The sequence below is a fragment of the Mchenga conophoros genome, linkage group LG3 (assembly GCF_057382185.1).
Source record: "Mchenga conophoros isolate Kocher_MC1m ecotype Shallow Benthic linkage group LG3, M_conophoros_male_GT1.1, whole genome shotgun sequence".
Taxonomy (NCBI): Eukaryota; Metazoa; Chordata; class Actinopteri; order Cichliformes; family Cichlidae; genus Mchenga; species Mchenga conophoros.
The window spans coordinates 37,179,620-37,203,001 of NC_140528.1; the positions used below are offsets into that span (position 1 = coordinate 37,179,620).

The 23,382-nt window shown below is 41.4% G+C and overlaps 2 protein-coding genes and 1 long non-coding RNA gene across 3 annotated transcripts in view; 2 read left to right on the plus strand and 1 right to left on the minus strand.

Moving 5' to 3' along the window:
- The window catches only part of LOC146578481 (uncharacterized), a 91,206-nt gene that overhangs the window by 38,556 nt on the left and 29,268 nt on the right, over window positions 1–23,382 (plus strand). The gene's annotated exons all lie outside the window — the stretch shown is intronic.
- LOC146578485 (uncharacterized) lies at window positions 7,958–9,332 on the minus strand. The gene is made up of 2 exons (XR_014891483.1): window positions 8,833–9,332; window positions 7,958–8,529 (listed from the first exon to the last, which is right to left on the minus strand). It is a non-coding gene; the product is annotated as an uncharacterized LOC146578485 (long non-coding RNA).
- On the plus strand, window positions 16,635–18,159 carry LOC146578486 (nuclear factor 7, ovary-like). The gene has a single exon (XM_085268779.1). The coding sequence runs from the start codon at window positions 16,638–16,640 to the stop codon at window positions 18,027–18,029; it is 1,392 nt and encodes a 463-aa protein (XP_085124905.1). The 5' UTR covers window positions 16,635–16,637; the 3' UTR covers window positions 18,030–18,159.

Here is a 23,382-nt window from a genome sequence, read left to right on the forward strand (position 1 = left end):
TACAGATGTTTAAGCAGCTGTGAAAGAACATATCTGGAAGTTTTTGGCACTGAGGAAGTAATTGCCTTTGATTATGGAATTCCTCTAATAACTCAGAGCAAAAATACTCTAAGCGACAAAATGTATAAAGTAATCTTTACAACTTTTACAAGGTACAAGACTACAAAGAGATAAACAAGTGAATGTCAATGATTATCAGCCGTTCATAAAATTAATCAGCACGTGTTGTTTTAGAAAATCCAATGTGAATGTAGGAACCATGAAGGTCACTGACATGGTATAACTTGAAGATGAACTTCTACTCTTCATGTGTAACATGACACTTGGTTGACCACCCTTCCCACTCCAGTTCAATAAAACCACAGCTGTCCTTTTTTGTTTCTTTCTTCTCTGACCACTTAGGTGAGAAAGCTAGTGTTCAATGCTTTTCAGAGAATGAATTAATCTCTGACCCTTCCACTCCAAGCACTCCTCCAGATGCAGTGAACAGTCTTATAAGCAATACAAGAGCATGCTGAAGAGTCTTGGTTGCTAAATACAGCAAAAGTATTCGGGCCCCTTGAACTTTTCCACATTTTGTCACATTACAGCCACAAACATGGATCAGTTTTATTGGAATTCCACGTGAAAGACCAACACAAAGTGGTGACCACGTGAGAAGTGGAACGAAAATCATACATGATTCCAAACATTTTTTACAAATAACTGCAAAGTGGGGTGTGCGTAATTATTCAGCCCCCTTTGGTCTGAGTGCAGTCAGTTGCCCATAGACGTTGCCTGATGAGTGCAAATGAGTAAATAGAGTGCACCTGTGTGTAATCTAATGTCAGTACAAATACAGCTGCTCTGTGACGGCCTGTGTTCACACCGAACGCGATAGAGGCAGCCAGAGCGTCAGGTTTATGGTATTTTTTTTTTTTTCTCTTCACTCTTCCCAGTCTGGTGCAGGTCTACAATACTTTTCCTGGTGTCCTTCGAAAGCTCTTTGGTCTTGGCCATGGCGGAGTTTGGAGTCTGACTGTTTGAGGCTGTGGACAGGTGTCTTTTATACAGATGATGAGTTCAAACAGGTGCCATTCATACAGGTAACGAGTGGGGGGACAGAAAAGCATCTTACAGAAGACGTTACAGGTCTGTGAGAGCCAGAGATTTTCCATGTTTGAGGTGACCAAATACTTATTTTCCACCCTAATTTACGAATAAATTCTTTACAAATCCTACCATGTGGATTCATGGATTTATTTTTTCACATTCTGTCTCTCACAGTTGAAGTGTACCTCTGGTGCAAATTACTGACCTCTGTCATCATTTTAAGTGGGGGAACTTGCACAATCAGTGGCTGACTAAATACTTTTTTTCCCCACTGTATGTGCACATCTTTACTTTTAATAAGATGTTTCAACATGCAGATGTGAATCTAACACAGTAACAGCTGCCTTTGTTTCAGATCCAGCTCATTCCAGTTCACTGACAGAGACAAAGTTTTGGTGCTGCGATAACGACTCTGAGCCGATGAAGCTCTGATGACTCTGATAACATCTCCCTCCCAGTAATAACCTCCCAGCAGCAACTATGACAGACACGTCTCCTGACAGTGACACTCTTACAGATACACATTCAAGACTCAAGAGCTTTATTGTCAATACAGCAGTAGACACAGTATACAGCTTACCACATGGTGCATTTATAAGTATACAAAAGATATCTCTCTCCAAGAGATGTAAAACTCAAAATTACAAATACATAACATACTAAACTTTGTGATGCGGCTGCTGCTGCTCCACATGTTAGTAAATCTGACCCTAAATCTTCCTGCTTCTCTTAGAGCACACAGGTAACGGCTGCCCTGAGCATGAAGGTGTGTCTGCAACACGATGAAGCTCGTCTAGAGCAATGATTACAATCTGCTCCGGGGCAGCTGGAGAGTCCTGTTTGCTGTTTGCCTCCTTTAGAAAATAGAATAAGAGCCAGAAACTTCTTCTCAACACAAAATAGTCTTTGAATGTGTTTTATCTTATTTTCTAGGGTCCATTAGAGTGACCGTGGATACAAAGTGATGTTAGTGGAGAATTAAAGGTTTTAGTAAAACGTGTGAAGGTTGACAGTTTGATTACAGCTGCTCAAACTGATTTCCTGTTCTTTGTATGTTTGTCACACTTATTAAATGTTTCAGATCAGGATGATGTAGCTTTGGATTTGTTCCCTTAATAACAAACATCTTCATTTACAAACTTCAGTTTGTGTTTTCTTTGTTTAATATTTTAATGTGTTTGATCTGAAACATTTAAGTGTGACAAACATACAGAAACCAGGAAACCAGGAAGGAAACAAACTGTTTCACTCTGTTTGTTTCCATCTTATGTTCTTATGTTGTTTGTTTGAAACTTGTGATCAGTATTTTAAAGTTTTTAAACTGAACACAAACTACTAACTGTTCAGACATTAGAAATGAATTGTTCCTCTGAGTATCTGAACCTGCTGTTGTGTTGCTTTTGTGTGCTGGTGTCACTGATGGCCAAACTGGAAGCTGGTTCCACAGAAGAGGGGCCTGAAAACTGTAGGCTCTGCCTCCCATTCTACTTTTAAATACTCTAGGAACAACAAGTAGGCCTGCAGAGCGAGAGCGAAGTGCTCTAATAGGGTGATATGGTACTACAAGGTCATTAAGATCAGATGGGGCCTGATTATTTCAGACCTTGTATGTGAGGAGGAGGAGTTTGAATTCAATTCTGGATTTAACAGGAAGCCAATGAAGGGAAGCCAGTGTCAGACCAACAGAATAGACCCAGCAGAAGAAGCTACTTCCATTTAGGAGTTTTCAAGGCCTCTGAGGATTTCCTCCAGTTTTTATCCATCTATTGGTATCAAGTGTCACGGTTCTGGGTCCGTTGGACCCAGTATTTTGAGTTTATTGTGTTTTGATTTAAGTTTGCATCAGGGATTGTGTTCTTGTTCTCTTGTCGTGTTATGGTGATGATTATGATTTCTATTATTAGAGTTCCATGTTTCTGTTTATCTGGGTTTACGATGTGGGTTTAGTTTCATATGTCATTTCCTGTCTGTCTCTCAGTGTCAGGTCTGCGTCTTGGTGTGGTGTTCTCATTTCCTGTTTTATTGTGAAGGTCTGGGTCTCATGTGAGTGTGTTCAGTTTTACCTTTGTCTCGTCTTGTTGATTATTCCCAGCTGTGTCCACCACCTGTGTGTAATTCCCCTGTGGTTCTCTGTGTATTTAAGTCGTGTCTTCCGTCATTGTTGTTGCTGGTCCGTCTGTGTTTCCACCCTGCTTCATCTGTGTGTTTCCCTGCAGTCAACCATCATCTGTTTCCGCCCGCTCTCATTCATGTTCAGGTTCGTGTTCTGTAGTTAGTTTGTTCCCAGTTTAGTTTAGTCATTGCTCCGTTTGCCGTTTGTCCATTTCCTTTTTGTGTTCAATAAACCACCTTCACACCCTCACGACTGCCTGCATTTGGATTAGAGCTGGGCGATAGAACGATAACGATATGTATCGCGATATAACTTTTACTCAGCGCAGAGCCGAACCAATCACAGCCGCAGCGTCACGTCACGTGACTTGTTACGTACAGCACAAGTGCCAAGCTGCACGTGTGTTTGTTTGGGAAGCAGCCAGCAGGTAATGGAGCCAGCGCGTAATGGAGGAAATGAGTGTGCCGACTAGAAAATTCATCAGAGTGTGACCGAAGAGAAAACAGATGATGGTTCCAATGCCGGAGAGATTGTCGAACGGAAGAGCCATAGAAGTTCCGTAGTGTGAAGGTATTTCGGCTATTTCAAGTCTGACAAAAAACAGAGTAGCGTGCACTGTAAATTGTGCCGAAAGCAAGTCTGGAAATACAATAAACTGGTGCATGCGTCACACTGTGCGCCACGTTATTGTTTCGGTGAAATGAATTTCTACAATACTGTTACTGTTAATTCTACTCTCTGCAGTGTTTAAATGCTTACATATACACACAGTTACTGTCCGTCCACACATACGACTCGGTTCTGCTTCTATGCCGCAGCTTTGTTTACTTTTTCCCACCTTCTAGACTTCTGATTGGCCAACATTTCTGCACGGTTAGGAATCTAGCGCCACCTGCTGCTTTGGCATGTTCATAGCAGCGTTTTCCTTCATTTCTGCCTTTATGTGTGGACGGGATTATTTTTTAAAACGAAAACTGAAAATCTCCGTTTTCAAAAATACCCGTGTACGTGTGGACGTAGCCTCAGTCTCTGACTGGAAGCGCTAATTCGTCATTCGGCTTTTGTCAGACTAAAGTAACTGTTAAAACTGTTTGAAAAGCTAAGCTATACAACAAGGAGAGATTGAGAATTTCCTTTTAGTTCTCAGTTTATTTGATATTGACAAAAGTTAGTCAGTTTTGTCTGTTCTTCTGTAAAACAAACTAAGATTTTTTAGAATTAATATTTTGTTTCTAAGTGGAATTGACAATTTAGTCTGTTTCGTTTGTTCTATTTTAAAACTTAAACGCTTTAGCGGCTGCCTTTTGTGTAGTTTGCAATATTTGCCTTTATTTATCTGAAAAAGTCTCATGTTCCTTAAGTACATCTACCCTGTTGAACTTATTATGAGAAATAAATATTTAAATCCAAACAAGCTGCTGATTATTTCACATTTTACTTGTGAGCAACGGCACATTTAAATCTTACAAATATAGTTATTTGGCTTATATCGTGATAGATATCGTTATCATCTGAAATGAAAAAAACATATCGTGATATGAAAAAATCTCATATCGCCCAGCTCTAATTTGGATCCTCCTTCATTTCCTCCACACGGCTCACCTCACTCGCCGTGACATCAAGACCGCATCTGTGAGGATTTTCTGCCACAGAGGGAATTTTCCACGACTGCTACAGCTGCCAAACGTCTTGATGCATGCTCAATCATCCAGGAAAGTAAATCTCCAAGTTGATTCTGTTCATCTGGACGCAGCGTTTTGTGGGAGAAACGTTTCGTCACTCATCCAGGTGACTTCTTCAGTCTCAGCTGACTGCAGGTTTCCTCAATCTTATAAACAGAACATTTGCATAATGACTGAAAGCAGCCCACTGAAGGAAGAATGGGCTGGGAGGTCAGAGATCAGTGGGCTTTGGTCAGTGGTTGTTGATCATGACCTGACAGATCTGTATCCTGTGTGTGCACCCACTGTGGGCCTTTCCTGTGCTTAGTGTCAGCCTGAGCTCCATGCAGGCCTCAAAGGCCAAGCAATTTAAAAGCTTCACCAAAACAAGGCACCACTCAAATAGCTGGACCCAGGCTCGCCGCCCTTATGGAGGAAAACATAGAAGATGATCTCTGTGAGTTATTTTTACTGTCATATTATAAAATGTGATGTTCTAGCATCATGTTGTTCTTCTTAAGCCTTTGAAAAGCTTCCTCTGTGTCCATTAAACTGATGACTTTAGTGCTGCTGTCTACTTGTTACATTTAGTACTGTTTAATTTTCAACCTAGGAAGATCTGTAAGAAGGACTCACAATATAACATAATACTGTAAGATTACTTACAGGTAAAATACTCAGATTGTACTTAGATAAAAGTATGTAATCACAGACTCGCCCAGCCCGACTGCCTTGAAGTTCAGGTGTCTTCACTGCCTCCTCTGATAAGAGCTGGAGACCTGAGTAGGTTCGTCACCCATCAGCAGCAGATCACCTCTCGATCGGGCACGTTTTCATCTGGGAGGCTTTTAGAGCTCACTGCCCTCGGCGTCGCTGCTGGAACAACCAAGTTTTGCTATTGAATCTTTGATCTGCTGATCTCACAGAGGCAGGAGACCCAGAACATCCATGCCAGCTTCAGTTTATGCTCTGTCCTGTCATCCAATCAGATTTGCATGTAATACACTGATATTCAGCCCCAGCCTGGTGTTCTCTCCACCTCTGACCTTTCACACAATTTAAACTAACAAACTTTCTCTTTAAAACTGTTTGTCAATCACAATTTACTCGATTTATTATTCTTCTATCACATATTTATATCAGTCATAATGAACTCAGTATGATCTGAGCTGTAAACCTGTATTTATCATCACAAACCTTTATAGCGCTTCAGAGCAGCTCCTTCAGTGGCTGCAGCACCCACGATGTGGACGGAGAGATTTCCTCCCCTCTGCTGTCAGACTCCACCACAAAGACTTTGCAGCTGATCAAACACACACATGTGCAATAGGACTAAGTGTAACACTCTTTTTCTGACAACGTTGTATTTGTACTCAGTTGTATGTAGCATGTGTATTCTATTTTTATCCTATCATTCTATTCTATTCTATTGGGTACAGTTGTGTACAGTTTCTTATTCTATTCCAGTGTTCTCTCATGTTTGCTATGTAACTGCACTGTCCACTTCCTGCTGTAACAAAACAAATTTCCCACATGTGGGACTAATAAAGATGCTCTTATCGTTACTGTATAACCACAGGTTCACTTCACATTTGGTAGAATATAAAAGGACAAAGCTGGACAATTGTCATCACATTTCTCATTAGTTGCTGTTAGCACAAGCACACAAAGAAAGCAGAGCTTTAGCTTTAGCTCCCTACATCACTTTTAAGCCTGGATGTTGAGGCTTTTGCTTCCTCTCAGCTGTGATGACATCTCTGTCTGCTCCATCTCACCCAACATCATCCATCTGACCTGATGCTACCTGACAAACTGAAGATAAAATATTAAATTCATTTTGCATCACTTACATTTAAAATACATTTAAGGTGGATTTCTTAAAAGGGAAGGGACTGACCTGACTGTTGTGTCGAGACAGGTGTGAAGGGAGTTAAATCCAGTCTTATACTACGGACGTGTTTGGTTTTGGTCTGTAATACGTTGAGTTTATTATCTATAAGTTAACATAGCAAATCCTCCATCCAGAGGCTAAAGTGATATCAGAGCTAGACTAGTTTAAGTGAAAACAGATGATCGTCTGAGCCTTAAATGAAATAAGGTTAAAAAGAAATGCTGCTATCGACAGTGTGAGGCAGTGAGCTCTGTTATACCATATTTTTTAATTTTCTTTATTATTATTATATTATAGTGTTATTACCTTCCTGTTACTTCATAATAGAATGACAGTTAATGGTAAAAGTCTTGAATAGTTTTGAATTTATTTTTCCATGATCACATTTCATTCAATCACTCGTGGACTTGTGTGAATGTTACATGTATTATTTTCACCCGTGGATTTACAGACACTGTGTGAACAGTTTTCATTTTATCCAAAGTTTTACTTGATGTCCAACTGATAAAATCACTGACAGACAACAGAAACAGGAGCTCAGAGAGAAATTCAATTCAACTTTATTCATAAAGAGACAAATCACAACGTTTGGTTTTATTTTACAGAAACTTCAAACTAAACCAAATTCAGGACGTGTATTAAACCTGCAGCTGATCCCTGTCTGCTGTCCACTACCTTTGATTTCTGTTACCAGCATCATCTCATGTTCCCCAGGTTCACTGACAACGCTGAAACCACCAGCGGGAGACTAAGAGTGCTGATTTAAAAAGATTCAGACATTTTATTTTGCTGCAGCTCAACATGAGGCTGGATCCTGATTCTTTGTTGTTTTTGTTTTCTCTACATCAAGAAAACAGCAGCAACAAGAAGCACAGTGTAACACTTCTGGAGTCGTTACAGTATACTAGGACCAGTTAGGTTCGACTACTAGAGCAGTAATGAGCGTAGCATGTAATAAAGACCACAGACCAGTAAATACGTTTAAATTGCCGGCTTATTATTTTGTGAAGACAGAGAATAGACAGTTATAGACACATTACATAAAACATTCAACATCACACATTTAAGGAAAACAAGATGTTTTCTTTCCCCTTCTTAGTTCAGTATGTTCTGTTAGTTCATCCTATTTATCTCAAAACCTTTTATTTGGCTTTAGAAGGATGTTATTCTCAACCTAGGTTATTGTTTTATTTATTTCAAGTTCTAAGTTCAAGTTTATCCTTTGATCTATTTGCATTAACACTGTGTTATTTTAAATCAAGTTCAGTTCTTTAGGCCCAAGATTTAATTTAATCTTGGTCTAGGTTCACCTTTAAATTCTCAACCAGTTCTTATTTTGTTTTAACCCAACAAAATTATTTACATTTCCATTAACACCATTACAGCATTAAAATGTAAGGTTGACCAAAATAAATTACAAAAATAAATAAATAAATGTAAAACTGAAAACAATTCAGCAAAAGGCTGAATAAATCCCTTAAACAAACAAATAAACAAAAGAAAGTTGTCTTTGTGTCCTTTAACTATTAGTCCTGGAATTACTCCGAATGATTATCCAGTGCTTTGAAAAGTCCGCTGTTCTTTTGCAGAGGTGTATGGATTAATCCTACCAGTTTTATCAGCGAAAGAGCTCAACGTCCAGCAGGGGGCGTTTTCCTTTTTCCTGCTCGGTACAGTTCAATGGGTCCGTGGGTGGCTCGCCATCTTGTTTCTCGCTCAGCGGATCAAACTCCGATTCTAGCTCAGCATTTCCCGATCCAAACCTTAATGGCCTACCATAACAACAAAATAAAGTGCATAAACATTCGAAAATAACACACGGGTAGCCCTTAAATAACAGTAAAAGTCCGTTTTTTCCAGCTTATTTAGCCGTAAATGAGGTGACGCCAATATGGCGCGCTGAAACACCGTCAAAGGCCTTTGAACTGCAGCCTGTGTGTCGTTTAAGCACGAATCCACCGTTTTTAACATAAAACAACATAAATCTGCTACCTTGGCTCTCCATTTGCATGAAATGAGCAATATAATACAACAAAAATTTCTTGCATGAAATAAAAGACAATTTCTGAACTCACCAAGTCCCGTTCGGTTATGTTCACAACGTCACCAAGGCAAGGACAGGTCGGAAAAACAAAAATACATTCTCCAGAGTACAAAAATGGCTTTAAGTAGATTTTTGGCTTATTTTTACTATTTTTTCACTCATTTAAGCAGCAGCTCTGCAAGGACTGTCTGCATTTCTCCCTCTCGAGCATCAAAAAGAAGGAACAACCCGATTGGGTGTGGCTAATCACAGGAGTCACGCTGCAGCGTGCCCTTTCACAATAAGAGTCTCAATACATATTTTAGCCATTTTACCTGAATTAACATAAAACACCATGAATTAGCAAGTTCTGTACCCTTTTAACATGTTTTTAAACACAAATGAAATCCTATACCATGAATTATATCATTGCTGATGTTTTTAATGAATTTTCTAACCATTATGATCTATTTATTGACTATTTATCACCTGTAATATATTTCTTATGACTGTTTTTACTAACAGGCTTTTATTTGTTGTTAGCTATGTTAACCAGGGTTACAACAGCAGGAACTGACAGGCTGACCTTCAGTCCAACAGATCCTCCTGTGTGACCTGCAGGTGAGAAACAGGTGTGAGGTGTCAGGTAGGTGATGATGAAGAACAGAACAGAATCCATTTGCTCTTCAAACTGCTGTCAGACATTATCTGCTGCACTCTGATCACATCACTCAGACCAGCTGCTTTCTACAAAGTCTCATCAGCAACATCTTTACAAACCAACATCAGATTGTGTGTTTTGTGGTCTAAAGTTTTGTGCCTCTGGTTTCTCATTGGCTCACACTCTTGCAGAGCCGTAACACGCACATGAATGAGAGGTGGTGAGTGTAGTTCCTGTTAACAGGGTATTGCAGACCATCCTGCTAACTGCTGAATTTACTTTTGTCTGTCATATTTATGATGAAAAACAAATGTAATCAAATTAGATATTGATATTTTCATATGGGAATTGATCCTGCAACATGAAACGCTGGGATTGGAAGTTCAGCATCGCTCCGCACATCATACCTGTGAGATGACAGACAGCAGTGTGGAGGAGAGTGCGACACAAAAACACAGAAATATGACTGACAGCTGCAAACGAAGCAGCATCTGCTGCAGGTGAAAGATATTGGGACTAGCAGAGCAGAGTGGCTTCACTGTAAAACAAAATTAGCAGTGAGTGTGAAAAGTTTCTGTGTGTGGAGTTCAACACCGTCCACTCAGAAGCTGCATCACTGGATGGTAGATTTAAAAAGCTTGCATTCAGTGACAACAGAGCTGTTGATGAGGCACTTCAGAGAATAACTGCAGCAGCAAAGTGCACTCCCACCCAGCTCCACCATTACAGGGCCAAGTGAAGGAGGAGCCACAGACGTCTGCTGTGTGGAGCCTCTTTGATGAAAGAGCTGCAGGAGATGCTGCAAAGAGAAATACTACAGCTGATGTTATGATGGAGATGAAATGTTATCTTGAGGAGCCCCTCATCCAACAAGGAGAAGGCCCACAGAGCTGGTGGGAGGCCAAGGCCACAGTCTTTCCCTACCTGTTGAAGGTGATGGAGGGGAGACTGTGCATTGTGGCAACGTCTGTTCCTTTGGAGGGTCTTCTCAAAAACTGGGCAGATACTAAGGAGAAACCACATCAGCCCATCCAAGCTGAGGCAGCTGGTTTTTCTGAATGTCGACCTGCACTGAGGACAAACTGTTTGGCTGCTGAGTTTGGTTCTGTTCTGTGGATTTGTTTACAGTGGGGCTTTTTGTGCTGAATTAAACTTAAAGGTTTGATTAAAATATTAAACAACAGTAAGAATGCCTGCTTTTGTAACAGAACAAAAACACAAAATTAGGCAATTATAAGGCTTTTCATAAAAACACTACATGCAAAAGGGTTTGTCAGCACACAAAGCATTCACATTTGCCAAGTAAAGCTAAAGTATGAGGCTACAGAGGATAATAACTTAAGAGACATTTGGGAGCCACGAGACGTGCAAGATAATCCAGAGCTTAGATCTAAATAAGGAAGTCTTAACTCAGTAATGGAGAATATCCTCACACATTAAGAAGCACCGAGGGAGGGAAGTCCTTCATTACTCTGTCAGTCAGGTAGGTGATCAGTGAAGAACAGCACAGAATCTATGTACCTGCATGTTCAGCTCAATTTGTGGATGCAATAAGAAGTAAAGTGAGAGTGATCAGCTTACCAGTGACTGTGATATTAACCAGGTTACTGATGGCACCATTACTGGACTCACACCAGTAAACTCCGGTGTCGTGAGGCACCAGCGTACTGATTGAACATGATTGATCACGTTGCTGTTGTCCCCGCCCATCTCCACACTCAGCCCTCTGCAGTTTGCTTGTGTTTCTCCTCACAGTCCAATCAGAAACGCTTTGGTCCTCCTCACAGATTACAGTCACAACATCTCCCTCAGAGACATCAGAGCTGTTGGGACTCTCGATCAGACGAGCTGTGAGGGAGAAGAGAGGTTAGATATCACTCACGACTGAACTTCTGGGACCGCTCCGCCCCCTGGTGGCCTGATTTGATAGTGAAAAATTATTTTCTACCAGGCTGATGTAATAAAGCTGTGGAATCAGGACTGAGGTTTCGGGCATTTCCCCTCGGCTATTTGCAAGTAAGAAGAGCAAACATCTGAAGAGGCACAAGCTCCAACATTTTAGTAATATGAAGAACAACTTTGTTGCTTGACCAGCACGTTGTGGCCTGCAGCCTTCATAGGTTTAAGGTTTAAAAACATTTTTAGGATTATTTGGTTCAGTGGAAACTACTGCTACTGACAGTGAAAACATTTGCAGACCTTTTCAGAGGATGAGCATTTGTTCGAGGGTCCACTTTCTGCCCTGAGCCTGGTTCTGCCGGAGGTTTCTTCCTGTTAAAAGGGAGTTTTTCCTTCCCACTGTCGCCAAAGTGCTTGCTCATAGGGGGCCATATGATTGTTGGGTTTTTCTCTGTATCTATGAAGCGCCTTGAGGCAACTTTTGTTATGATTTGGCGCTATATAAATAAAATTGAATTGAATTGAATTCTGCCAGCTCTTCATTTCTGTGTATGCACAGGATTCTCTCCCTTTCCTCTCCTTTCACTGGTGGGTGAGAGGAAGTGGGCAAATTCTACAAATGTCATTTAAAGATTAAACGACTCACTACATGTTAGCTAGATAACACACATGTCTTAAAGACATAAAGACCTGGATGGCCGCTAACTTTCTGCTTCTTAATTCAGATAAAACTGAGGTTATTGTACTCGGCCCTGAAAATCGTAGTAATATCGTATCTAAGCAGATTCTTACTCTGACATTGTTGGGGATCACTCCTGAATTTACTTAAGCCTTAGAAAAGTAAAGTAGCCTAACAAAGTAGCTAAAATCGTGGACGTACAGCATTTGGACAGAGAGAGTGATATTAATTTTCTTTGCAAACAAACAAGAATCTTCAGGGTGCAATGTGTGCTGGGCAGCAGCCAGGAGCGAGGTCTCTGGTGAACCAATCCCTCGCTACAGATTCTAGCGAAGGGATGAGGCGTGTCACATCTCTGGAGGGGATGGAGCCTCAGTGCTTCTTTTAATATCTCTGAGCTTTCCCAATCACAACTATCTCTACTGAACTTTGGCTCCGTCTAAACAGTTCTTTGAATTACTTACTAAAACAATATATGACAGTAATGAGAAAGTGGCCACTTTCATGAGTAAATCATGTAAGCCTTATAAGATTTACTTATATGTAGTCTATGTTGTGATTCTACTGGTGTTACTGGTTCTGCTGGTGAGACGATGTGTTCACAGGAAACTTGAAGGTTTGTACATATTCATTCTTATTCATCGTGGTATTTTGTTTCCATTCTGTCATCATAATTTGGTCCATTTAGATTCTTAAATCATAAAAGTGTTTACTTTAATTCATTTCAGCAGATGGAGAAGATGACATCACCAGTGACATCACATACAGTGTTGTGAAAGCATCAAATCCTCAACACCCTCCAGTCAAAGAAACCAGAGATGGAGGTTTGTGTGTTCACCCAGGTGTCATCCACATACCTGAACCAATGACTTGGTGGTGTTTCAGGGTAGGATAGCAAAGCCCTCTTTCCCACGTCTTCCATATACAAGTTGCCCACAATGGGTGAAACTGGGGAGCCCACGGCACACCCACGTTCCTGCCTGTAGAACTGACCCTTGCATGTGAAACAGGTGGAATTAAGACACAGTTTCAAAAGCAAGCACACCTGGTCCAACAGCCTTGTCTTGTTCTAACTGCTTCAGACAGTCTGTCACCCTCGTCCTGTGACCACTTCCTGGGTCTCTTTCAGTCTTCAAATATAAAGTTTTTACAGCTTATAGATTTTAAGTTCTGCTCCAATTATTTGGGTAAAGATAATAAACACTTTGATGGTCAATAAGTGAAAGTGAAAACGTGATAAACCAATAATATAATTTAAAAATAATAAATAATTATATTTTTTGATAAGTGAAGTTCACTGAACTAAAAGGAAATTTTGGTTTGATGATGGTTGACATGTTTTCCAAATAGAAGTTTTTCCTCTAGTGAGGAGATGCAGGTGCAGCAGAGCATTGCTGGAAGAAATGATCCCAAGGGTGGAATCTCCTGAGAAATCTTCAGAGACCCAGCGAGAAGTAGGGACCATAGCTGACAGCCCAGGCAGGGGTTGAGGTCAAAGGTCATGCTGTTTGGGGACCTACTGGTCATCATGAGAAGATTCTGGAACCACAGCAATGACCATAAAGCTGCACTGGATGGAGAGCTGTGCCACGGGGCTTTCCAGAGGTAATCACGAGGAGATTGTGGACAACAGATGGAGATCTGAAGGATGAGGGGAGCGTTCCAAGCTCCAATCGACAGTGCAGAGAGGAAGTTCAAGGATGGCATCATGATTCTGTGAACAGAAAGCAGAAGCTATGGTGGTGACGGGGAATGACTGACAGCAGTTTCCTATGAACATCACCTAATGCTGTGTCACTGTGCTATGCATGCTTTGACACTCTCTCAGTCCGGAGACTGCCCTTGCTTGCAAGAAATTCTGTGTGTTTCTCTTCTCTGAGTCTTTGCTGAAGAAGTATTTTAGAATATATTCCTTAACAGAGAGAACGATGCTCGTCACAGTTCTCTCCCTCATGCACGAGCAACACAAAGAGCTCTGGTGACTTGCGTCTTGTTTATGCCATTGTAGTAGAATTGTCTTGGCATTCCAGCAATAGGTCTGTGCTAGATGAACGTATCAGCAATCTTCAAACACGTGTGGAGAATTCATTATTTCTTTGACAGATTTTTTACTAAATAACAGAAAAAAGAAAGTAAGAGAAAAATCACCTGCACAAGTGCCGAGGTAGGTCTCCTGCAGGATTGGTTTTCCCTTCATCAGGAGCAGCGCTGGGCTGTTTAAATCACGGACAAACAGGATCCTACAGTTGTTTATGTTTTTAAACCCATTTTGCACAGAGAGGCATTTTTTGGAAAATGCATTGATAGTAATGTTGAATATTATTACACATCAAAAAAAATAACTACAGTAAAATAATCACATCGTGACGCCTCTGCCTTTCTAAATGGAGGGACAGTAACTGTGTGTGTATGTAAGCGTGTAAAACCTGAAGATGGTAAGATTAACAGTATTTTGTCTCTATCTGCCATTCTGCTATTCATCTCAACAATAACGTGGCGCACAGCGTGGCGTGAAAATAGCCACATGCAATGGAGCAAAATATGGGTGTGTGTGGTTGGAGGATGTGTTCATGCGCACAAAGGGGGGGTGGAAATTTTTCTTGTAAAACAAAGGGGGGCCCAGCAAACAAAGTTTGGGAACCACTGGTTTAAACGATGTTAGCTCAGAAATATTAGCTTCTGTCATGACTGATGAAGTTACTGGTTAATAAAGTTTCCAGTAAAGTGTTTAATCGCACCCACAGATTGACTCTAAATATCCCGTTTTTCTTTAGTGCATCTATAATAAATATGTGCAAGTTTCAATGCTTCGTTTAAACTGTATGATACTTATACTGACCCAGGGTCAGTGTAAAATACAATCCTAGCTGTGTGAACAAAGCCTGGCTCCTTTAATCCTGCATGACAAACCTCAGGATGCAGGTTATTATTACTCTTTCCTGCTGGCACACCTGTCACACCTGAGAGTCAGCTAGAAACTTACAGTGACGTGGACATCATGCAAAGACTGCCAGACTCTGTAATACTGCAAATGATCAGTGACTCAGGTTAACAAAAAAGAAAGTAAGAGGAAATTTAATTCTATAAAACGTGAAAAATTCCACACACATGTAACTCACCACTGTGTGAAGATCACAGGGGAGAAATCGTTTCTCTGAGTCAGAGATGAGTGTCAGTAACACAGAAGTTGTCATGGTCCCCGCACCTCGCCAGCTGACAGCAGTCAGGCGCTTTGTTTTGTTTATTCTCCTCTCTCGCCTCTGCTCTCCCTTTCTCTCTCGTCCTCTCCCACTCTCTCTTTCTCCTGCCGGGGCGGAGCTCAGTATGGGCTCCTGCTCCTGGCCCACGCACCTGGAGATGATCAGCACACCTGCCGCTGATTATGAGAATTGGAGTCCTACTTAAGATGGCGAGTCTGCTCTACTCGTCGCTGGATCGTTGAGCCATCAGCGTCAGTCGTCCTGCACTCTGCAAAGTTTGTTCGTGTCTGAACCAGGAGACTAACTGTTTCTCTGTCTGTGTATAGATTTCCCCTGGACCTGTTTTCCCTGTGCACGGTGACTGAGCGTGAGCAAGAGTGATGGAGGAAAGAAGAGGAGCTGTGTGTGGTTGCGAGGGCTGTATGGAAATCTCCCCTCCCTGGACTCCTGCCCCTTTCACTCCCGGACCCTGGAACCCCTTTTTCCCAGACGTGTGTGTGTGTGTGTGTGTGTGTGTGTGTGTGTGTCACCGTGGAGAACACTGTAAATAAATTCACTTTTGATTTGAAGAAACTTGTGGTCTGCGCCTGAGTCCGCTCCACTAATCGTGACAGAAGTAAAACTCAGTGTCCTGCAGTGACTTTTACACAACCAGATCAGATGAACCAGCTCACACTAAAACATTTTGCTGCACTCTTTACACTTATTTCTTTTCTTTCTGCTTTCTGAGATAAAAGCTCTTTATTAGTAACTTTTACAACTTCTGGCAGGTTAATGTCTGAACTTTGGAGTGAAACACACCCTTAGTTACAGGAAATAACACCACTGTCTGTAACTAAGTGAATCCACCTTAACACCACCTGTGTGTGTGTGACTGCATTACACTCCCACTGCTGGGAACCTGAACAAGAACCAGAACAAAGTCTAAAATAGAAGCTGACAAACAGCTGCACCACCGAGTGACACTTTATTTTATAAACTTCACAACAGGTTTCATGTTGTGACCTGTGGAGGTGAAAAGACACAAAACCTGTTTTACAGCTTTTGAGCTGCAGGCAGGATTGAAACACACCTTAGTTAAAAGTCAAACAGCAACATTTGTCTCCTCCCCTCACGTCACTCAAATGCGACAAACCAGGAAACAGGAAGTTCTTCGTCCTCAGTAAAGAGAGACGCACAGACGATCAGACTGAGCTCAGACCAAACTAGCAGCTTCCTCTGAGTGAGTCCAGCTACAGGAGAGAAAAGTGGAAAACTCCAACACTGCTGCTTCAAGCTGCTGACGCTCCACACACTGAATGTGAGTTTGAGCAAAAACACGACTCAAAGGAAGTTTCAGTGAAGGTGGTAGAGGAGGGAGGGGAGCCAGGACTGACTGTACTTCCTGTCTGCTGTTTTCAGCTTCACTCACAGACTCAATGGCTTCCAGATCAGAGGAGGATCTCTGCTGTCCGGTCTGTCAGGAGGTCTTCAGAGATCCTGTTATTCTGTCATGTAGCCACAGCTTCTGTAAAGACTGTCTGAAGAGATGGTGGAGAGAGAGACCAACACACGAGTGTCCAGTTTGTAAGAGAAGATCTTCAAGGAATGAACCACCTTTAAATCTGGCTTTAAAGAACCTGTGTGAGTCGTTCTTACAGGAGAGAGATCAGAGAGCTTCAGAGGCTCTCTGCAGTCTGCACTCTGAGAAACTCAAACTCTTCTGTCTGGACCATCAGCAGCCAGTGTGTCACATCTGCAGAGACTCGGAAAAACACACCAATCACAGATTCAGACCCATCGATGAAGCTGCACAACAACACAAGGAGGTACTTCAGGAAACTCTGGAGCCCTTAAAGAAGAAGTTAAAGGTTTGTGAAGAAGTTCAAGTGGAGTTTGATCAAACAGCAGAACACATTAAGGTCCAGGCCCGACACACAGAGAGGCAGATTAAGGAGCAGTTTAAGAAGCTTCAGCAGTTTCTAGCAGAGGAAGAGGAGGCCAGGCTGGCTGCACTGAGGGAGGAAGAGGAGCAGAAGAGTGGGATGATGAAGGAGAAGATGGAGGCTCTGAGCAGAGAGATAGCAGCTCTTTCAGATACAGTCAGAGCCACAGAGGAGGAGCTGAGAGCTGAAGACGTCTCATTCCTGCACAACTACAAGGCTGCAGTGGAAAGAGTCCAGCGCTGCCCCCTGCTGGATGATCCACAGCTGCCCTCAGGAGCTCTGATAGACCAGGCCAAACACCTGGGCAACCTGACCTTCAACATCTGGAACAACATGAAGGACATGGTCTCCTACACTCCTCTCATTCTGGACCCAAACACTGCTGGTCCAAAACTCATCCTGTCTGAAGATCTGACCAGTGTGAGACGAGGAGGAGAGAAGCAGCAGCTTCCTGATAATCCAGAGAGGTTTGATTATTACAGCTCTGTCCTGGGCTCTGAGGGCTTTAACTCAGGGACTCACAGCTGGGATGTTGAAGTTGGAGACAGTACATGGTGGGTACTGGGTGTGTTAGCAGAGTCTGTGCAGAGGAAGGGAGACATAGAGTCTGGATTATGGAGAATATTGTTATATAAAGGTAAATACTCAGCATGGTCACCATCAGCTCCTCGCACTGCTCTCTCAGTACAGAAGAAGCTCCAGAGGATCAGAGTGAATCTGGACTGGAACAGAGGAAAGCTGTCGTTCTCTGATCCTGATACTAACACACACATACACACCTTCACACACACTTTCACTCACAGGATTTTTCCATACATTAGCACTGATGATAAAGTGAAGGTGTGTCCGTTGAAGGTGTCAGTGTCAGTGCAGCAGATGAGTTGAGGATGATGATGTTTCTAATGTTGTTTCCTGTCAGTGAGTTGAAGCTGTTAAACTGCAGCTGTCCTCCTGCTGCCTCGTTGTTCCAAAGCTCTTTGTTTCTCTTTTAGTTTCACTCTTTCTTTCTGTTTCTGCTGTCCACCTTTTCACATGGAAAATCATTTCACTGTTTCTCACTGAATGACTCCCCAAACTAGATTTGAAATTCTATCAAGTTTCTAATCATTACAAGTGATTCATGTTTCTATTTGATGTGTAAATGGAGATGATTTAGTTTGCTGGGATATGGACTGACATGTGTTGAATGGGAGGAGCAGTTTGTTGTTGTCTTCTTGTCTGTTTATGACAACAATAAATATGTTGTTGAAACAATGATTCATGTTTAACTCCATATATGAAATGTTTCTGATCTTTGAATTCTGTTTGATTAAAGACTTTCTTCATGACACAAATGAGATTTCAGTGTATTAATAGAACTAAATAAGCTCAGAGTTGAAAGGCTGGAGTATTATGTACGTGCTTCACTGTCAGGATCTTCAGGGGGATTCAAAGGGAAACATCAAACTGCTGTAATGAGATAAACTAGTTGGGCTGAACACACTTATCTGTAGTTTGTCTCCATCCAGGATCATCAGAATATAATGAACATGTGTGAAGAGCCACAAAATGCTGCTGCCCTCTCAGCATGATGAGCTCCAGCCTTTGTTAGCAGGACAACAGGAAACATGAGACAACTTTCAGAGACAGTAACCAACTGTGGCCACAAGATGGCAGCAGCTGATCTGAGATCCTTTATTGGACAGAAGGACTCTGCTCTGTGACGTCATCAGAGAGACGGCCTTCACTCTGATAGATCTGACGTCATGTCTGCACTGCGATGATGAAAGCTGATAAACACATTGTTATTGATCCATGAAATCACCTCTGTCCTCTCAAGTGTAGCTGTTTACAGAGCTGAAGAAGTCCTTCATCATCAAAACAGACAAACATGTATTTCCTGTATTAAGTGACGTCATCCTCACTCTGACCTCTTACATACATTCTGTTCAGTTTTCCTGCTGTAAGAAATAAACCGTGTGAAAATAGAAATGCAGGGAAACATCCATTAAGTGAACAAAGTCCAAAGAAATAAACTTGGACTGTTTTTTGAAGTCTAAATAAAATGTGAATAAACTTTATAGATACATTTGAAACCAGCTACTCTGTGACTTTACACACTCACACAGTAACAGAGCTGATTCCTGATTGGAGCAGCACAGAGTTAGACTTCTTTTCTGGCTGTGGATTGGTTCGTCAGGATTTCCCCCTTTACAGGTTTAAAAACAATCTCTGTTTCTACATTTTTTGACCTCCTTCTTGTGTCTAAAGGTGAAGCAGCACCAGCCTCCTCTGATCCTCATGTTGTAGCTCTGTGTGTCCAGCAGGGGGCAGAACACCTCCAAACTGTGCCAGCAGCTCTCACTGTGAGCTCAGACGTTTGTGGACACTCAGTTTGTTTGAACATAGTAAATAATCAGAGCTTCTCACACTGTTTATGGGGACACCACCTGCCCGAGGGTGTACTGTGTCACAGAGGTGGTGTATGGTGCTGGGTGTAGTCTCTCTGCTGGTTCACAGTTTTTACTGAGGAGCTGTGTTCATGTCAGGAAGGTTTCGTCTGATCACTGTGGTGCAGTTTGGTTTACTCTGTTTCTGAGTGTTTGTAGGATCAGTCTCTGCAGGTCACCTGATACCTGGCAGTGAAGTGTTTATGAATCAGCTCCGTCAGATTTAATCCAACAGAATAACATGTAAAACACTCCAGGGCTTTTACTCTGAAACTTTCTCCAGAGCTGTCTGGAGTTTTCTTACATTAAAATATTCTGGGATTACCAGACTGTCCACATCATGTGTCCTACAAAACTTTCATCCACAAATATACCCTGACATTAAACCCAAATAGATGTGAGAGCGAGTCATTAGTATCAGTACTGTGTGTGTGTGTGTGTGTGTGTGTGTGTGTGTGTGTGTGTGTGTGTGTGTGTGTGTGAGAGAGAGAGATATTCAGGTAACTTACTGGGTTACTGCACATGCTCACAACTTTTCAGCACAACAGGTGCAGTTTGGTGTTTTACTGCTGTAAGAAACTCCATTCTGGGTTTCTCTGAGGCTTTCATCATTAGAGTTCATCCTTTAACCTATAACAAAATTAAAATATTCTCAAGCTTTTTTTAAGTTTATTCTTTTGTGCAGCAGTTTTATAGGCAGACAACAAGTTTCAGTTTCAGACCCTGCCCACTGGGTGGGGCTGTGTCCTTCGACAGTTGGAATCCTTTGTTCTACAGATGCATTCTCAAGTCCTATAAATCTTATACAGAGGTCTCCTACATCCTGAGTTCTGACACACCCAGATGGTCTTAACATAAACATCTTCTGCAAGGGAGTGATAGGCAAAAGAGTGATTTGTTGGTGTTTTCCCTCCAACTTTAGCATCTACTTTCACACCATAAATCTTGAGTTGACAAGGCAAGAGAAAATAACGGTTAACATAAAGAGCCTTGTTAAGTCACAGAATCTTCCCTTCAGTCGTTGCATGGATCAGGGATTTATTCTGTCCCTGGGCTGGGATCCATGTGGGGGTCTCAGCCGAGTTCCCCTTTTTTTCCTTTGCAGAGAGCCTTTCCGACCTCCTAGGCTCTTCCGCTACAGCACACTGGCTCCAGTGGTACCAGGTTTCGCCTTTCCCTTTTAGTCGGACCGCGTGGGAGGTCCTGGTTTCCGATCTGTACAAGGGAGAGGCTGAGAGAGACAAACTTTCTGATAGTTATTATTCAGCGTTTCTACCAAATTGTAAACATAGTCGGACAATCGCTTTCAGTAACGCTGTTCCCCTCTGGATCTTTGTGTGTGTGTGTGTGTGTGTGTGTGTGTGTGTGGGGTCAGAGTGTGACCCCATAAATAACTTCCCTAAACCTGCCAAGAGTTCGCCTAAGCAAATGGCACTGACGTCCTACCATAAAACAATAAAACAATGTACGAACTCCCCCATGCTCCAAAGTGCTCTCTAATACACACAAAGTTTGCAGACTATCAAGGATCAAACCTCTACCAATCTACAACTAATTATAAACTCTAAGCATATATAGATATTTCTAAGCTAAGCATAAATGACAATAAACAGTACAAAACCTAACATTCCTCTCACTTATAGGCCATCAAAGCCTCATCTGAACCTGGATGCACCACTTGCATAGATTTAATACTTGTAAATAAACAGCTAATCACACAAATCACTGCAACAATAATAGAAAACATTGTTTAATGTTAATTCTGGACTCCACCTCTTGACGCATGGACAACCATGCGTCAACTCACCAAAACTGGATCCCTGTCTTAAAAACTGGCTCCACCAGGAGCCTGCATACAAACCATCATGGCCTGGAAAACAAGATCTGGAAATAAAATCAAACTTCACACGTATAAGAGTAATAAGCATTCAGCACAGGCAAGACAAGTATCATGTGCAGGTTTTTTCTCAAATCATGAAATTATTACCATAATTTGGCCCAAATCATGAATCATCCCAATTTATTCCACAATTTAATCTGTGACTTTCCTTAAACAATGTCACTCCACCCATTTTATCACTATGAGCTCAATAGCCCATCTTCAACTTTCCCATAAACACCGTAACCTCTTATTTGTTTTACTCATGTCACTTGTCCGCTTCTGCCAAATCCTCCACATCATTCTCAGAGAAACAAACATTAGCAATGCACATTGATTATCCTGGTGGGCAGGCGTCGGCCATCCACATTCCAGAGGTGCCATAAAAACACCATAAAGCTAGCCATCCCTAGCTGTGGAAACAATTTCATTCACATATAAACTCAGAAATCCTGTAGTAGGAAAAACATTAACTAATCCTCTTATAAATCACATGATCAAACACATGAAAAACTGTAATGCTGTAGAAAAGAAAAATACAAATGTTAGCGCTGCGCACGTGTGTACACACTTTCTCACAGTGATCTCTGAGTCAAAGTCAACTTTATTGTCAATTCTGCCACATGTACAGGACATACAGAGAATAGAAACTACGTTACTCTCAATCCCTAGATAAAATAGCAAATGAACATTTAAACACAAGGTAGGGAATAGCACCCTTGGTAAATGCACAGACAGAGAAAGTGGCATTTCACAGGTTAAATCATCATGCACCCTCGAATGTTGCTGTCATCTTACTGCTCCTGTAAAAGGAAACACATAAATTCATCCACCCTTTTGTCCTGTCTAGGTGGAGATTAACTTTGAGTCGTGGTCAAGTCTTGTCAGCTTTTACCAGTCGGTCAGTCAGTTTGTTTGTTTTTATTTCCATTCATTCATTCTTTCTTTGTTTCTTTGCTGATAGTGGAACCTGTCGTCGCATTTAGTTTCCACTCTCAGCAAAATGACGTCATTTCAAAAAGAAAAAGAACTTTAGATGGGATTACATCGCTGAATCCTTTTTAGGACAGGGACTTTCATTTAATAATTGTCCCAAATAAGTGGCTTTCTCCTGAGCCCATTTTAATGTGGAGAAAAGTCACTTGTAACGGCGTTCTCGACAGGTCGTGTAGCACTTTTAATTTCTGACGTGCAGATCTGCTTAAAGAAAAGAAATAGACAAACAAAATCAGTGCCTGTTCAAAAGATAAAAATGAAAAATAACAAAGATTATCAAACCAAACTTTCAGTGCACTGTAAAAGTATCAAAATAAAAAGGCCTTGTTAAGTCATGACACAAACTCCTCATCAACTTCACAACAGGAGAAGAATCATCAGCTAGATTCACTCCAAACCAACCATCAGCTGCACAACACACAACATAATCCTAATGTCTTATTAGCTATGAGTTTAATCACCAGGTCTGTGCTCTTCACTCATTTAGGCCACAGATTTATTTAGTTTTCCTTTTTCCCTTCATCATAAAACATGTGACATGCTGTCATGCACTTCATAAAAAAGTTTGTTCTGACGTATTCAGAGTTGTGTATCTAGATACAGGATTCACTCGCACATCAAAACAGGAAACTCAGTGTTTTAGAGTCTCCACTCAACACACAACAAACTCCAACACATCTCATTCACTCGTGCTAGAATTCAGTCACCTTTCATTAATCTAAAACCGATCAACTAATTTGCATATCAGCTATTAACCCACTAAGTTGACAGGACAACAGAAATGCATGTTCAAAATATTATCACAAAAGACAATTCCCCTCATACAGTAAATCACTTGCTCCATCAATCAAGCAGGAAGCTTCTCCCAATTTACTATATTAACAACTAAATTTATTGTCTGATCACTGATTGGTCAAACCAGGATCCTTTTTTC

Coding starts and splice junctions, on each gene's coding strand:
- LOC146578486 (XM_085268779.1), top strand. CDS start 16,638: ATGGCTTCCAGATCAGAGGAGGATCTCTGCTGTCCGGTCTGTCAGGAG.